The sequence below is a fragment of the Coregonus lavaretus genome (assembly GCF_964263955.1).
Source record: "Coregonus lavaretus genome assembly, contig: HAP1_SCAFFOLD_331, whole genome shotgun sequence".
Classification (NCBI taxonomy): Eukaryota; Metazoa; Chordata; class Actinopteri; order Salmoniformes; family Salmonidae; genus Coregonus; species Coregonus lavaretus.
The window spans coordinates 363,635-381,037 of NW_028162049.1; the positions used below are offsets into that span (position 1 = coordinate 363,635).

Genomic DNA, 17,403 nt, shown 5'->3' on the forward strand with positions numbered 1-17,403 from the left:
CCCCTGGGTATGAATTCTCTCTCTATCTTATCTGTCTTCTATATTATGTTCTCCTCTCCTCCTCTCTTCTCTCCTCTATTCACTCTATTCTATCATCCACACCACATGCCAGCTTCAACACAATCCATTTACAAGTTAAAGACACACCTTGGAATATATAGCAAAGGAAAACTACTACTATATGTATTTTTTATTTCCCATCACCATGAATCATATTTAATAACTGAACAGTAGCAGACCTAACTTCATCTGTTCCTGACGCTGGGTAGTGGATTAAAAAGACCATCAATCTCCAATGATATTAAAGTACAATTCTGAACATTACTGATATACTGAGTGGCAAGTCAAGACATCTGCTGTTTTTATTGTTGGGTTAACAACACCACCTGCTGGACAGGTTTAATGTTGCTTGACTGAGCAGTATGGGAGAATAAATAATACCAAATTTAGGGCCGGTTTCCCGGACATCTCCATTGAACATGCTTTTTAGTCTAGAACTAGGCTTCATCTGTGTCCGGGAAACCGGCCCATATAGTTCAATTAGCAAGTAAGTAACACTACCTGTTCCATGATACTGAGGGAAATTACATTGAGACAGAGAACCAATTGAGAAAATATTTCAATGGTTCTGAATGACAACCAACATACATTAACAGCAAACATCATGATTAATGTAAATGTAGCCAATTAAAACATTGCATTTGATAAAAATACGTTATTACGTTTTAATTACACTCTGAAGATTAAATCAGTCAGACAAAAATAATTGTACAGAAAAATTCAGCATTTTTATCTGCGGACCATCACCACCAGCATAACTAGTATCTATGTGGACGCTACTACAGTTTAACCAGCTCAGCTATAGACTACACCAGCATGACTAGTATCTATGTGGACTCTACTACAGTTTAACCAGCTCAGCTATAGACTACACCAGCATGACTAGTATCTATGTGGACCCTACTACAGTTTAACCAGCTCAGCTATAGACTACACCAGCATAACTAGTATCTATGTGGACCCTACTACAGTTTAACCAGCTCAGCAGTCCCAGAGAGCCAAAACCCAGGATAGAGGGGCTGAGTGAATGTGGTCTGGACTCTGTGGAGGAGGGTCATTGTGTCAGAGACACTGTAGAAGGACAGAGTACCTGCCTTGTGATCCAGGTACACTCCTATTCTGGAGGACTGAGGGCCTGATACTTTAGTCTCAACATCATTGTGTCTGAAACAATTACCAACACTAAAGCACACTAAACTCCAGGACTTGTTATTGAATCCAAATGCACCATCTGTCTCTGTTCTGCTGATGTCTTTATATGAGACTGCTGTAATAACACACCCCCCACTCCACTCCACCTCCCAGTAACAGCGTCCAGACAGACCCTCTCTACACAGAACCATCAAGTCGTTTGTGAATCTGTCTGGATGATCAGGATATGGTTGGACTTGGCCTGTATAGGTCACCTTTCTGTTCCCTTCAGACAGAGAGAGGTGTTTGTGTGCTGTGTTTGGGTCCAGTGTGAGCTGACAGGAATCTGGGAGAAGAGCAGAGCAGAGACCAATGAGGGGAGTTAGAACAATAAGTGAAGTCAGATACTGTATCTACCCTGTCTTTGATTAGAGCACAGCAGAGATCAAATCAGAGAAATATGAGGAGTCAGATAGATACCCAGTCTTTGATTAGATCTACTATTGCTATATATTTCTAGAGGGATTGTTAGGAGTGTCAGTAAAAAGAGACTGTTAGTCACTTCAGAATAAAGAGACTCACATTGTAAGAACTGTTCTCTGGTCTTGGGCTCTGGAGGCAGTACAACATCCACTATATTCACTACAGATACACAAACACATTCACAGAGAGAGGGAATGTTATCATCATACCATATTCCACATGTATATGACTAGTAGGGAACTTCCAATGCTCAAAAGTTGATGTTCTTATTATTTTCAACACACCTGTAGTGGAGATCTTGGTCCATTCTCCTTTAAGGAAGTCTTCTAGTTTCTCTCTCAGTTCAGACACAGTCTTACTCACATCTCCAAAGTACTGAAGAGGACGGACAACGATGCTGGGTAAGTCTGAAGATACACTGATGCTAGAGAGAGACTGATAAATCTGGGGGGGGGAGAGAAAGAACAGAACCAAATTATTGAGAGTTTCACATTGAGTTTTAATTTTCATATCACATGTAACAAGGCAGTTGAGTTACCTGGAGGAAATGGATGTGATCCTCTGTGTGTGAGAGCTGCTCCAGCTCAGTGCTTCTCTTCCTCAGCTCAGCTATCTCCTGCTCCAGTTGCTCCAGGAGTCCTTCAGCTTGACTCACTTGAGCCTTCTCTTGGGCTCTGATCAGCTCCTTCACCTCAGAGCGCCTTCTCTCAATGGAGCGGATCAGCTCAGTAAAGATCTTATCACTGTCCACCACTGCTGCCTGTGCAGAGCTCTGTTAAGAGAGAGAGAGAGAGAGAGACTTGTCTTACTTTAATGAGCCATCCTCATTACACTAACACCCCCTCCTAAAAACACATTGTGTGACACCACAACCTCTACACAATCACATTATCCAGTACCCAACACCACAGTACAATACACCATCCAGCACCACATTCCAACCGTACATCCAACCCCTCCTCTCCAGCCGTACAGACAGCCCCCCTGAGCCCCCATACCTCCTGAGACATCTCCACACTGTTGATCATTTTGTACAACTCAAACTTAACCCTAAGGCGTCAACAGTAATGGCATTACCCTGGCAACACAGAAAAAACACGATGAACAGTCTGTCATTGCAGAAAACGGACACCCCTCCCCAACTCCCAGGTCAACCCGAGCCAACCAGCTATTGGTGTCCAGGGCTCCATGTAATACCCTCCACTGGAGGACCCCTGACCTTTCCAGCACTGGGAGCTTATAGAGCACCATCCACCTATACCCTGCCATGCTCTCAGCCCCCACAACCCCCTGCCACTGATGCCCCTTCACTCCCGCTAAGCTCCTGATGTGTCTAACCTTGACACTGAGGGTGTACAGCACCTTACCCCCCACCTCCTCAAACTGCCCCAGGCTCAGAGTGTTAAAAGTCAGTAAGTCCTCCGGACTCTCCTGCCAGTCCCCAGTCTCTGCTGTCACTTGCAGTGGTGGAAACGGTGGTGGCCCCTCCTCAGGCTGCTCCAGCTCTCAGTACTGCAGCATAGAAATCAGAGATCCAATCAATCAATCAATCAATTGTATTTTATATAGCCCTTCGTACATCAGCTAATATCTCGAAGTGCTGTACAGAAACCCAGCCTAAAACCCCAAACAGCTAGTAATGCAGGTGTAGAAGCACGGTGGCTAGGAAAAACTCCCTAGAAAGGCCAAAACCTAGGAAGAAACCTAGAGAGGAACCAGGCTATGAGGGGTGGCCAGTCCTCTTTTGGCTGTGCCGGGTGGAGATTATAACAGAACCATGCCAAGATGTTCAAAAATGTTCATAAGTGACAAGCATGGTCAAATAATAATCAGGAATAAATCTCAGTTGGCTTTTCATAGCCGATCATTAAGAGTTGATAACAGCAGGTCTGGGACAGGTAGGGGTTCCATAACCGCAGGCAGAACAGTTGAAACTGGAATAGCAGCAAGGCCAGGCGGACTGGGGACAGCAAGGAGTCACCACGGCCGGTAGTCCCGACGTATGGTCCTAGGGCTCAGGTCTCTCAGTTGGCTTTTCATAGCCGATCATTTAGAGTTGAAAACAGCAGGTCTGGGACAGGTAGGGGTTTCGTAACCGCAGGCAGAACAGTTGAAACTGGAATAGCAGCAAGGCCAGGCGGACTGGGGACAGCAAGGTGTCAGCATGCCCGGTAGTCCTGACGTATGGTCCTAGGGCTCAGGTTCTCAGAGAGAAAGAGAGAACGAGAGAATTAGAGAGAGCATACTTAAATTCACACAGGACACTGGATAAGACAGGAGAAGTACTCCAGGTATAACCAACTAACCCCAGCCCCCCGACACATAAACTACTGCAGCATAAATACTGGAGGCTGAGACAGGAGCGGTCCGGAGACACTGTGGCCCCATCCGAAGAAACCCCCGGACAGGGCCAAACAGGAAGGATATAACCCCACCCACTCTGCCAAAGCACAGCCCCCGCACCACTAGAGGGATATCCTCAACCACCAACTTACAATCCTGAGACAAGGCCGAGTATAGCCCACAGAGGTCTCCACCACAGCACAAACCAAGGGGGGGCGCCAACCCAGACAGGAAGATCACGTCAGTAACTCAACCCACTCAAGTGACGCACCCCTCCTAGGGACGGCATGAAAGAGCACCAGCAAGCCAGTGACTCAGCCCCTGTAACAGGGTTAGATGCAGAGAACCCCAGTGAACCCCAATACCCCTGCTGTATTGAATCTCTCCGGCCGCATGATGAAGAGCTGCTGATCCAGCCCCAAACCACCAGCCCTCCTCAACAGAGCACATACTGGTTCCCTCCAGCCCACCTCCGTACGGTACAGTAGCCTCTGTGCTGCTGAGTCAGAACGCTGCCACCCTGACCAGAAAAAATTCACTAACTTGCGCTGCAGGTCCACAAGCAGACCACCGGGGGCGTTGAGAATGGCCAATTTAAGCCATAGAGAGGATGCCACCAAGTTGTTGATGATCAGCACCGTCCCTCTGTATGCCACTTGGGAGATGAGCCACCTCCACTTCGTCAGCCTCGACACCACCGCTTGTGACACTCCTTCCCAGTTCTTCCTATCCCAACCCTCCGAGCCCAGATACACCCCAAGCATCTTGAGCCACTCACAGCCCCACTGCAACCCCACTGGAAGCTGCGGAGGTGCCCTGTCACTCCATGCCCCACATAACAGAGCCTCACTCTTGCCCCAGTTTACCTAAGCAGAAGACGCCCCCTCGTACACCCTCAAACTATTCTCCAGGGCCTGTAGGTTCTGCTCATCCCTAACCAACACAGACGTCATCCCTAACCAACACAGACGTATGCTGACACTGCTATGCCTGTCCCCAACCCTATGCCTGGCTCCCACACTCCCTGTAGCCTCCTGCGTAGCAGGCCCAGAAAGGGCTCAATAACAAGAGTGTATAGCTGCCCTGACAGAGGGCATCCCTGGTGAATGCCCCTCCCTACCCAGACTGGCCTACTGAGCCCTCCCCACACCTTGACCATACATGAAGCCCCAGCATACAACATTTGAACACAGGCCACAAAATTCTCCCCACAACCAAAACAACACATTGAACAGATATTCATGGTCCACCCTATCAAAGGCTTTCTCCTGATTATGAACAGATTGTCTGTGTTTGAGCGTCCTGGTACACAGTACGTTTGGTCCTTGTGTACAATAGAGTCCAGGTGGGACTTGAGTCTGTTAACGAGGACCTTGGTAAAGACCTTATAGTCCAAACAGAGCAATGCCACAGGCCTCCAGTTCTTTAAGTCGCTCAAATCTACTTGTTTGGGCAGGAGAGTCAAAGCCTCCCGTCTACAGCTTAGCGACAGCTCCCCCACCCCGACACACTCACACAACACACGTCTTGTAAAATAATTCCCCAGAACTTTTTATAAAAATCCACAGGCAGACCGTCTGAGAGACAGCAGCTGAGAGTTTGTGAAAGGCCAGGGAAATGTCTATTTGATTTATCTGTGACAGAGAGAGTTTGGAAAGGTCTGTGAGCAGAACCTGAGAAAACCCAGGATAATAATAATAAGCCATTTAGCAGACGCTTTTATCCAAAGCGACTTACAGTCATGTGCATACATTTTTACATATGGGTGGTCCCGGGGATCAAACCCACTACCCTGGCATTACAAGCGCCATGCTCTACCAATTGAGCTACAGAGGACCACAGAGTTCTGCCCTCTATAAATCAGAGTACAACTCCACAGCCTCATCTCCTCACAACAGAAGTTACCCACCCATCAGGCTCCCTCATCTCCCCACAACAGAAGTTACCTACCCATCAGGCTCCCTCATCTCCCCACAACAGAAGTTACCCACCCATCAGGCTCCCTCATCTCCCCACAACAGAAGTTACCCGCCCATCAGACAAACGTAAAACAAGGGATTTTCTTGGTTTCCCCACTCTGTTTTTCCAACCCCTCTGGTGAAACAGAGAACTGAGCCCTGTACTGTAATATAATGTGCCATTTTGCAGACGCTTTTATCCAAAGCGACTTACAGTCATGCGTGCATATATATATAAAAAAAATGTTTTGTGTATGGGTGGTCCCGGGGATCGAACCCACTACCCTGGCATTACAAGCGCCGTGCTCTACCAGCTGAGCTACAGAGGACCAGGTGCAGACACATTTATGAAAGCAAAGACAAGGTCATTATTTGGGCTCTAAACACTAACAACCTACCCTTACACACCTCTTTTGCTACCCCTCCACTAAGATTTCTGCCATGGCATTTAAATGTTTTTGGTTTACATATTCCCCTAGTCTTTGCCGCCGTTCATGTTAAGGAAGTGGGAGGGAAATCACCACAATCAGAAACCAGTAGAGAAGCCCATAAAGCCGCCATGCCAGAAAAAAACATCAATTTAAGCAGATTCTGAAGACATGCCCTTAAGAACCCATGACCCATTTTCTCAGCCTATACCGCTTCCTGGGTGAGAGGACACTAAACCCCTCATTCTTCATCACGTGTTGTACTGACCTTACAAACCTTCCAGGATCAATCAAATAAGACTCCAGCAGAACCTCTTTTTCCCCTTTAGTCTCCATCAGGAACCTAGAAAGTTCTCTCACCGTATATACTGTGCCCTCAGCCTGACTGGCTGTCAGCACTGGATCCAATGAGCCGTCTGAAAACGAGACGCCATGTCCTCCGCTCCCGCAGACTCACCTCCCCCCTCTTCCTCCTCCTCCATTGGCACGGTACCGTCCTCCTCCTCCCCAGTCTCTGCCCCCTTGCACTTCCCCCCTGATCAGAGCCTCTTCCCCAATGACAGGTAATATTTCCTGGGATGAGCCCACCAAGCTTTTGCCCACCGGAGTCTCTGTTACTACAGAAACCTGCCTCAGCTCATGTAGCCCAGCTGCAACCCTCCCCACCACCGCTTTCTCCACGGCCTGCGCACCACCACTTGGCCATGCACTACTACCGCGTAGCTCAGTTGGTAGAGTATGGCGCTTGCAACACCAGGGTTGTGGGTTCGTTTCCCATGGGGGGACAGTATGAAAATTTATGCACTCACTAACTGTAAGTCGCTCTGGATAAAAGCATCTGCTAAATGACTAAAATGTAAAAAATGTACTCTCCTCCCTCCTGGTACCCCTGCCATTTTTTTGCAATTTTGAGTAATCACTATTTTAGTACGGATTAGTAAGGAAAAACACTTTATTCAGTACTACTGCAGTTGCTTAATAATTCCAATAGATGGCAGCATAAGACCATGAATGACATTTCAGAAGATTAGTTTAGTTCTCTCCCTGGATACATCACCACTCCACCTCACAGGAAAACTCCTCCTGCCTGAGCTTTTTACTGTCCCTTTCCACACTGCTAACGCAAGAGGAAGGACTGAAAAAGCATTTAACACATTACTGTGAAGTAATATAATGATGATTCATGTTTATTATTACCTGTTTTTATGGTCATGTTTTGAAATTATACTTCATTACTATAATGATTATCAATACGCCTGAACATTAATTCAGTCACCTCTGGTCGACAAAAACGTATTTTCCTAGTACATTAATTGTCAAATTCATCAACCAGCATCGAGCACTCTGCCTTCTCACGCAAGCGAGGGGCATGTTGAGGTAAATATGCTAACCGCGACGGTTGCATTATGTAATTTATTGGTGGGCTGGAAGATGCAGTGTTTTTTATTTTCTATTCAGAGGCTATTTACTCCCAATATGAGATAATTTTATATAGAAGGTTTTTATAATGCATGTTTACTAGGGTTGAGGTTAGCGCATCTGAGTAGGGATTATTTGGGTTCAATACCTGTCCTACCTATCAATCATATTGCTCCTTGTAGCCTATAACTGATGATCCCCACACTAGAAACACCGAAAACTATCTGTGCTAGCAAACCCTGTGTTCCACCCCTCCCCTGTGTAACCTTGAAGTTTGTTAAGAAAAAAAACACTTGTCTATGAAAACAGACATGTTTAACGGATTCCGCTTGGCACTCAGCCGAGAGCACACGAAAACCACTTGCAAATTTACCAAAACTAACCAACTACTTGCGGTCTGTTCGTAAGCAATAAACGGAGGCAGATTAGCCACCACAACTCTTATCGAAAGAGGAGACATCTGCACCAACACACCCCTCACAAAAATCCCACTCGCAACAAGACAAACCTTTTTCATTAACACAACCACCGCCTTGTTCATTCTGGATGCAGAGTGAAGATGTTCTGCTCCAACCTGTTCGCCGACCATGAGCAAAACTTCCTCCACACCTTTCTCCGGAACGCACCCGAAGCGACAGCGTTTTTTCTCCACTCGGTTGAGGCCATCACGCCGCCCTAACAAACTACCCCTACTCCCCCCTCAACTCTAAACGATAAACAGTGGAAACCAATAAACAAACCCTCCACCATCAGAAAATAAATTCAGAATATACGCAAGAACCAAAAGAAAAAAGAATAGTAGCCCTCCTCACGAACCACAAAACTCTCACACAACCAACTTCTTCTTCTATGATATAATGGCGGTCCACAAACCAACGTTAAAGGTGCATGCCGCCACCTACTGTGCTGGAGTGTGTGGTCAATCACCGTTTACAACATTTCTAAATCCTCCTACCTAACTCAGTACTTCTGAGAAAATAAAGAAGAGCCCTACTAACTTCTAATAGACCCTCCCCCATCCCCCAAATCCCTTCCAAACCCCCCCAACCCCGTCCAACCTCAATGACCCTACACATCTTTCCCTCTCTTCAACATACTTACAACAATATAACAACACATGGTCCACCGTTTCATCGACCGTACCTTCCAGACACAAATCATTCCCATGCTTGCCAACCAGATGTAATGACGAGTTCAATGTACAATGTCCTAAGCGCAATCGAGTAAACACCACCTCTTCCTTCCTAATCTGACTTTTGAATCTTGGTCCATCGACCTTTCTGTAAAACTGTCAACTATTCATATAAATGCCGGCCCTTGTGCTCAGAGTACCATCTCTTCTGCCACACATCTTTCAAAATGGCTCTGATCTTACATTTGGCCTCACCTCTACCCAGTGGAACATTAACATCAATTATATCTCGTTTCAAAGCTCTTTTAGCTAACTGGTCTACAATTTCATTCCCTTCCACACCCGAATGTGCTGGGACCCAGCAGAATCTCACTACTAAACCCATTCTCTCAATTCTCCATAATAACATTAATACCTCCAATAGCAGGTCACTCCTATTAGATTTACCAGATGATAAACTATTCAATAAAGACAGAGAATCTGACCATACTATAATTCTAACAGGTTGTACGTTCTCCACCCACTGGAGGGCAACTATTATCACCAACAGTTCAACTGAGTATACTGACAGTTCATCTGTTAGTCTTCTCTGTGGATGACTTCGTCAACCACTTTGAAAAGAAGGTTGACGACATCCGATCCTCGTTTGTTAAGTCTAATGACACTGCTGGTCCTACTCACACTGCCCTACCCTATGCTTTGACTTCTCCCCTCTCTCTCCAGATAAAATCCTGCGACTTGTGACTGCAGGCCGCCCAACAACCTGCCCGCTTGACCCCATCCCCTCCTCTCTTCTCCAGACCATCTCCGGTGACCTTCTAACCCTACCTCACCTCGCTGATCAACTCATCCTTGACCGCTGGCCATGTCCCTTCCGTCTTCAAGAGAGCGAGAGTTGCTCCCCTTCTCAAAAAAACAACACTCGATCCCACTGATGTCAACAACTACAGACCAGTATCCCTTCTTTCTTTTCTTTCCAAAACTATTGAGCTTGCCGTCTTTAGCCAACTCTCTTGCTATCTCTCTCAGAATGACCTTCTTGATCCAAACCAGTCAGGTTTCAGGACTGGTCATTCAACTGAGACTGCTCTTCTCTGTGTCACGGAGGCTCTCCGCACTGCTAAAGCTAACTCTCTCTCCTCTGCTCTTGTCCTTCTAGACCTGTCTGCTGCCTTTGATACTGTGAACCATCAGATCCTCCTCTCCACCCTCTCCGAGCTGGGCATCTCCGGCGCGGCTCACTCCTGGATTGCGTCCTACCTGACCGGTCGCTCCTACCAAGTGGCGTGGCGAGAAGCTGTCTCCGCACCACGTGCTCTCACCACTGGTGTCCCCCAGGGCTCAGTTCTAGGCCCTCTCCTTTTCCCCCTATACACCAAGTCACTTGGCTCTGTCATATCCTCACATGGCCTCTCCTATCATTGCTACGCTGACGATACACAACTAATCTTCTCCTTTCCCCCTTCTGATAACCAGGTGGCGAATCGCATCTCTGCATGTCTGGCAGACATATCAGTATGGATGACGGATCACCACCTAAAGCTGAACCCTGGCAAGACGGAGCTGCTCTTCCTCCCGGGGAAGGACTGCCCGTTCCATGATCTCGCCATCACGGTTGACAACTCCGTTGTGTCCTCCTCCCAGAGTGCGAAGAGCCTTGGCGTGACCCTGGACAACACCCTGTCGTTCTCCGCTAACCTCAAGGCGGTGACCCGCTCCTGCAGGTTCATGCTCTACAACATTCGGAGAGTACGACCCTGCCTTACACAGGAAGCGGCACAGGTCCTAATCCAGGCACTTGTCATCTCCCGTCTGGACTACTGCAACTCGCTGTTGGCTGGCCTCCCTGCCTGTGCCATTAAACCCCTACAACTCATCCAGAATGCCGCAGCCCGTCTGGTGTTCAACCTTCCCAAGCTTTCTCACGTCACCCCCCTCCTCCACACACTCCACTGGCTTCCAGTTGAAGCTCGCATCCGTTACAAGACCATGGTGCTTGCCTATGGAGCAGTGAGGGGAACGGCACCTCTGTACCTTCGGGCTTTGATCAGTCCCTACACCCAAACGAGGGCATTGCGTTCATCCACCTCTGGCCTGCTGGCTCCCCTTCCTCTGCGGAAGCATAGTTCCCGCTCAGCCCAGTCAAAACTGTTCGCTGCTCTGGCACCCCAATGGTGGAACAAGCTCCCTCACGACGCCAGGACAGCGGAGTCACTCACCACCTTCCGGAGACATTTGAAACCCCACCTCTTTAAGGAATACCTGGGATAGGATAAAGTAATCCTTCTACCCCCCCCCCCCAAAAAAAAAAAATTGTAAAGTGGTTATCCCACTGCCTATAGGGTGAATGCACCAATTTGTGAGTCGCTCTGTGTAAGAGCATCTGCTAAATGACGTTAATGTGCCCTTGAGCAAGGCACTTAACCCTAATTGCTCCTGTAAGTCGCTCTGGATAAGAGCGTCTGCTAAATGACTAAAATGTAAAATGTAAATGTACATATCTGCACATCAAATTCAGGAACGTAAACGCCTGCTCCTGTGAGCCCACTATCTGGGTCCTTGGATCCATCTGTGAAAAGTGGTAGAAAAGCATAAAAACTTCTACCAATGTAATTGTCAACCAGTTTCACTATATCACTGACTTCTGACCAATCTTTCCTTTTCTCTACCAAGGTTAGATCAACAACAGGGTCTGGGAGTAACCATGGAGGAACATCCCCTATCACCACAGAAGGGCCAACCTCCAACTCCCTCAAACCACTCTCATCAGCAAGCTTTCCAACTGTCCAACCAAAACCACTGCCTTGTCTACTAGTATATTCCCAACAGTCATCTAGAACAGTAGCAGTGGGATGCTCAACCTCACAGCCTTTCAACCTAACCCAATAAGATAATGACCATTTTTTACGTTGTATATCCAAAGGCATCTCTCCTGCCTCCACCAGTAAGGCACATACAGATGTTGATTTAAATGCACCAATACATATCCTTAAAGATTTATACTGGATTCTGTCCAGCTTCTGAAGCCAAGTCTTTACCTCTGTTCCATAAACTGTACACCAGTAATCAATTGTCGTCCTGATCAGAGCTCTATAAATATCCATCAACAATTGTCTGTCAGCACCCTATTCATAACCAGAGACCCACACAACCAACTACCATGAAAGTTAATGAATGAGAGAGACATGAACATCGTTACAATAGTGTACATAGACATAATGTAACGGTTCTTCTTCTTTGATGATTAACGGCGGTTGGAATCCAATATATTGCATTACCGCCCCCAACTGGACTATAATATAAATCCATTATACTTTGTGACACAAAATGGGAAAAGGGGAAATTATAATAATAATAAAAAAACACCCTTCCAACTAACCCTACACTCATTAAATACCCACTACCCAATTCCACTACTTTGACCCTATCTGCTCCTGCACCATGCCAACGGCCTGGGAGGACAGGAAACTACAACTCAACACACCCTGTAACTCTTCTGAAGTCTAATCTTGTATGCCCAAATAGTTCTCTGCAGCTGCCACCACAACATCTATTTTCTGTGATTTACATTCAATTTCATTCAATTTCTGCTGTACAGTTGATAACCATTGCTATGAACGGCAAGAAGCTAACTTTACTGAAGCATATATCACTCGTTGATCTATCCCTCTGTGCTGGCACAGATCTACTACTCACAGGGATCCTCTCAGGATCTCTCACCCTTGACCCATTCTCCTCTACTTTCTTCACTGTCTCAGCATACGACACCTTCTGCACTACTCTGACTCTAGCCACCTCAACCTGCCTCTCTCGCACCGGACACTTCAGATCCCCAGCAACATGGGCATCCCAACAGTTGACACACACAACTTTATGGACCGAAACTACACAATCCTCTATCCCATGCCCTCCTGCACACTTCCCACATCTTGGAATCTCCCTCCTACAAACTGCTGCAACATGACCATAAACGTTGCACCTGAATCAGCACAGTGGATTCGCCACAAAAGCTCTAACAGGATAACTGATATATCCTACCATGACTGTTGGGTAAAGACTCAAAACTCAAAAGGACTGACAGTGACTCCTCTGTTTCACCACGCTCACCACCAGGTCTGTGTTGCACCAAACGAAACACAAACAAATACAGTGGGGAAAAAAAGTATTTAGTCAGCCACCAATTGTGCAAGATATCCCACTTAAAAAGATGAGAGAGGCCTGTAATTTTCATCATAAGTACACGTCAACTATTACAGACAAAATGAGAAAAAAAAATCCTGAAAATCACATTGTAGGATTTTTAATGAATTTATTTGCAAATTATGGTGGAAAATAAGTATTTGGTCAATAACAAAAGTTTCTCAATACTTTGTTATATACCCTTTGTTGGCAATGACACAGGTCAAACGTTTTCTGTAAGTCTTCACAAGGTTTTCACACACTGTTGCTGGTATTCTGGCCCATTCCTCCATGCAGATCTCCTCTAGAGCAGTGATGTTTTGGGGCTGTCGCTGGGCAACACAGACTTTCAACTCCCTCCAACGATTTTCTATGGGGTTGAGATCTGGAGACTGGCTAGGCCACTCCAGGACCTTGAAATGCTTCTTACGAAGCCACTCCTTCATTGCCCGGGCGGTGTGTTTGGGATCATTGTCATGCTGAAAGACCCAGCCACGTTTCATCTTCAATGCCCTTGCTGATGGAAGGAGGCTTTCACTCAAAATCTCACGATACATGGCCCCATTCATTCTTTCCTTTACACGGATCAGTCGTCCTGGCCCCTTTACAGAAACACAGCCCCAAAGCATGATGTTTCCACCCCCATGCTTCACAGTAGGTATGGTGTTCTTTGGATGCAACTCAGCATTCTTTGTCCTCCAAACACGACAAGTGTTTTTTTTACCAAAAAGTTATATTTTGGTTTCATCTGACCATATGACATTCTCCCAATCATCTTCTGGATCATCCAAATGCACTCTAGCAAACTTCAGACGGGCCTGGACATGTACTGGCTTAAGCAGGGGGACACGTCTTTCACTGCAGGATTTGAGTCCCTGGCGGCGTAGTGTGTTACTGATGGTAGGCTTTGTTACTTTGGTCCCAGCTCTCTGCAGGTCATTCACTAGGTCCCCCCGTGTGGTTCTGGGATTTTTGCTCACCGTTCTTGTGATCATTTTGACCCCACGGGGTGAGATCTTGCGTGGAGCCCCAGATCGAGGGAGATTATCAGTGGTCTTGTATGTCTTCCATTTCCTAATAATTGCTCCCACAGTTGATTTCTTCAAACCAAGCTGCTTACCTAGTGCTGATTCAGTCTTCCCAGCCTGGTGCAGGTCTACAATTTTGTTTCTGGTGTCCTTTGACAGCTCTTTGGTCTTGGCCATAGTGGAGTTTGGAGTGTGACTGTTTGAGGTTGTGGACAGGTGTCTTTTATACTGATAACAAGTTCAAACAGGTGCCATTAATACAGGTAACGAGTGGAGGACAGAGGAGCCTCATAAAAGAAGAAGTTGCAGGTCGGTGAGAGCCAGAAATCTTGCTTGTTTGTAGGTGACCAAATACTTATTTTCCACCATCATTGGCAAATAAATTCATTAAAAATCCTACAATGTGATTTTCTGGAATTGTTTTCTCAATTTGTCTGTCATAGTTGACGTGTACCTATGATGAAAATTACAGGCCTCTCTCATCTTTTTAAGTGGGAGAACTTGCACAATTGGTGGCTGACTAAATACTTTTTTTCCCCACTGTATCACTACAGGTTACCTTCACTGATTCAACTGCACCCAACTCCTTTCCCACCCACCCTGAAACTACAAATGGATCTGCCAAAAGGTATGGATCCACGTTCTCCTACAATGTATCTCCTACTGCACCATATTCTTCTTTATCATTTCCATTGATGCCAGGCTCTGGTTCTGAGCTCATCACCACACCTTCTACCTCACTTAACTCTCCCTCATTCATTTCCATTTCACCTCCTGAACTCAGTCTGGCGAATGGCTCACTCTGCACTTGAGTTATAACATTTGAACGTTTTTATTCCTTTGAAACTTTTGTGAGTGTAATGTTTACTGTTAATTTCTGATTGTTTATTTCACTTTTGTTTATTATCTATTTCACTTGCTGTGGCAATGTAAACATATGTTTCCCATGCCAATAAAGCCCTTTGAATTGATTTGAATTGAGAGAGAGAGAGAGCTCCATGTTAATGTAAAGGGGACATGAGTCAGTCATGATTTCTCAAGGTTATGTGATGAGGTAGCCCTGCCTGCGACTTCAAAATCAGTGTCGGCCCTCAACCCAATAGGGAACGTCCTCTTGGTGTAGCGGTCAAGATGATGGTTTCTTCCTCAGTAGACCCGGGTTCATATCCCGCCGGTGACATTAAGCAGTCTATTCTCTGAAAGGGGTCCAGACGGCCTGTTCCCAACAGTCGGGTCAGTGGGATTGGATAGAGGCCCCTCTCTCTCTCTCTCTGACTGGAGGAGAGATGTGAAATGGTGTGTCTCCTCTGGTCAACAATACTCACCTTGAGAGACTCCACAGCCTGTTGGAGCTCCTTCAGCTCCTTCTCTCTCTCCTGGAATCTCTGCTGGACCTTCTGATGACTCATCCCCAGCTGCCTCTGTGGAGAATCACTCGTCAATGAGCTATCAAGCTTTATTTGTCCAGTAGATCAATAATATAGTAATGGGACATAGGGCCCATAGAAGATAGGGATTAATATGTTGAGGAAGTGTTTGTGTGAAATTATATTATTATGTGAATGATTATAGTTTTAACAGTGCACAAAACAGGGGAGCTGATTGGGTGTTTGATAACGAATGATAATGGTGTTTGACTTTAGAAAATTGTGATTCATTTGGAGAATCTGGGTTAACATATCTATATAATCAAGGTTTGTGTTCATATTTGTTCTGCCGTGGATCGATTTCATTTGAATGATCTCATATTCAAACAGCCTTAGTTCCTACTGTATCTTTAATTACTTGTTTATCAGACAGTCACCAACAAGTAGTTCTGGTCTTACCTGTTTCTCAGTCCTCTCTGCTGCAGCTGACACTGTATCATGGCCTTTATGTTCATACATTGTACACAGCAGACAGATACACTGCTGATCGGTACAACAGTAAACCTCCAGCAGTTTGTCATGATGAGAGCAGATCTTCTCCTGTAGTTGTGCGGTGGCTTTGACCAGCTTGTGCTTCTTCAAAGCAGGAGATTCATAGTGAGATTGGAGGTGAGTCTCACAGTAAGAGGCCAGACACACCAGACAGGACATGAGGGCTTTCTGCTTTCTGGTCCCAGTGCAGACATCACACGCCACATCTCCAGGTCCAGCATAGCACAGAGCAGGAGGGGGAGCAGCCTGGAGTCCTGTCTTCTTCAGTTTCTCCACCAACTCAGCCAACATGTTATTTTTCCTCAGATTAGGCCTTGGAGTGAAGGTCTCTCTGCACTGAGGACAGCTATAGACCCCTTTCAGAACATCCTGATCCCAGCAGCCGTCAATACAGCTCCTACAGTAACTGTGTCCACAGGCAGTAGTGACCGGCTCCTTCAGTAGATCCAGACAGACAGAACAACAGAACTGGTCCTGGTCCAGCAGAACTCCCTGCTGAGCCATTTGGATGGTTGTTCACTCTCACACAGACAGACGACACAGAGACTCAGATCAGTTTCGTTTCCACAGAAGTGAGTTTTTGGGAGGGCGAGGACTTTCTGGATCTGCCAGATATGTGAGGTTAGAGGGAGGGAGGGAGGGAGGGATAGAGAGAGAACTGCATTCAACATGGAGAGGGAGACAAATATTTTAGTTTCTAGGTTAGGGCCCTTCATTTGCAATAAATCTAACAAATATGAGTTGTTAGAATATATAAAGGGTAACAGTTCCTATGAAGTACATATTATAATTATTTTAATAAGCTTCATAATGCCTTATAATACACTTATGTGTTATAACACTGATTATAAGTGTCTATAATAATTAATAAGTGGTTGTAATGGGGGGGGGGTTTGATATTGATACAATATTCTGTAGTTTAAATGAATACTGTATGTATTGACTGATCATTGAGAATGAGGTAATACTTTACATTACAGTGTGGGTATTACTGTTAGGCCTAGGGTCAGGGTTAGAGTTACTACATTCAGCAGTAACCCTAACCCTAGCCATATCTAGGACTAAAAAGAGAAGACGTTTTATAATCAGAGCTCTTTCTATCTCTTCTTAGTCAGACAGAAACCCCCCACATCTTATAGGTGGACGGGGTTATGAACATATCCAATGAATTATTTCTGCAACCAGATGAAATTAAACTGCCTTTCAGCAGGAAAAGCTTCTCTAATAATCCTAACCATTGCTGGGTGTCTTCAGAGACTGAGGTATAGAGACACACTGTCAAGTCAAATCATCTGGCTGTGCTTTCATGTCAAAACATTTATT

The 17,403-nt window shown here is 45.9% G+C and overlaps 1 protein-coding gene and 1 long non-coding RNA gene across 2 annotated transcripts in view; both read right to left on the bottom strand.

Moving 5' to 3' along the window:
- Positions 1–344: 344 nt before the first annotated feature.
- Positions 345–17,403, bottom strand: part of LOC311116569 — a 35,828-nt gene continuing 18,769 nt past the window's right edge. Inside the window, exon 2 of the long non-coding RNA XR_014611445.1 lies at positions 345–793. This is a non-coding gene — a long non-coding RNA (uncharacterized lncRNA). The remainder of the gene's footprint in view (positions 794–17,403) is intronic.
- On the bottom strand, positions 880–16,635 carry LOC311116564 (tripartite motif-containing protein 16-like). Its single transcript, XM_084191644.1, has 6 exons — positions 15,988–16,635; positions 15,487–15,582; positions 2,213–2,446; positions 1,959–2,118; positions 1,774–1,833; positions 880–1,537 (listed from the first exon to the last, which is right to left on the bottom strand). The coding sequence occupies exons 1-6, from the start codon at positions 16,582–16,584 to the stop codon at positions 1,026–1,028; spliced, it is 1,659 nt and encodes a 552-aa protein (XP_084047770.1). The 5' UTR covers positions 16,585–16,635; the 3' UTR covers positions 880–1,025.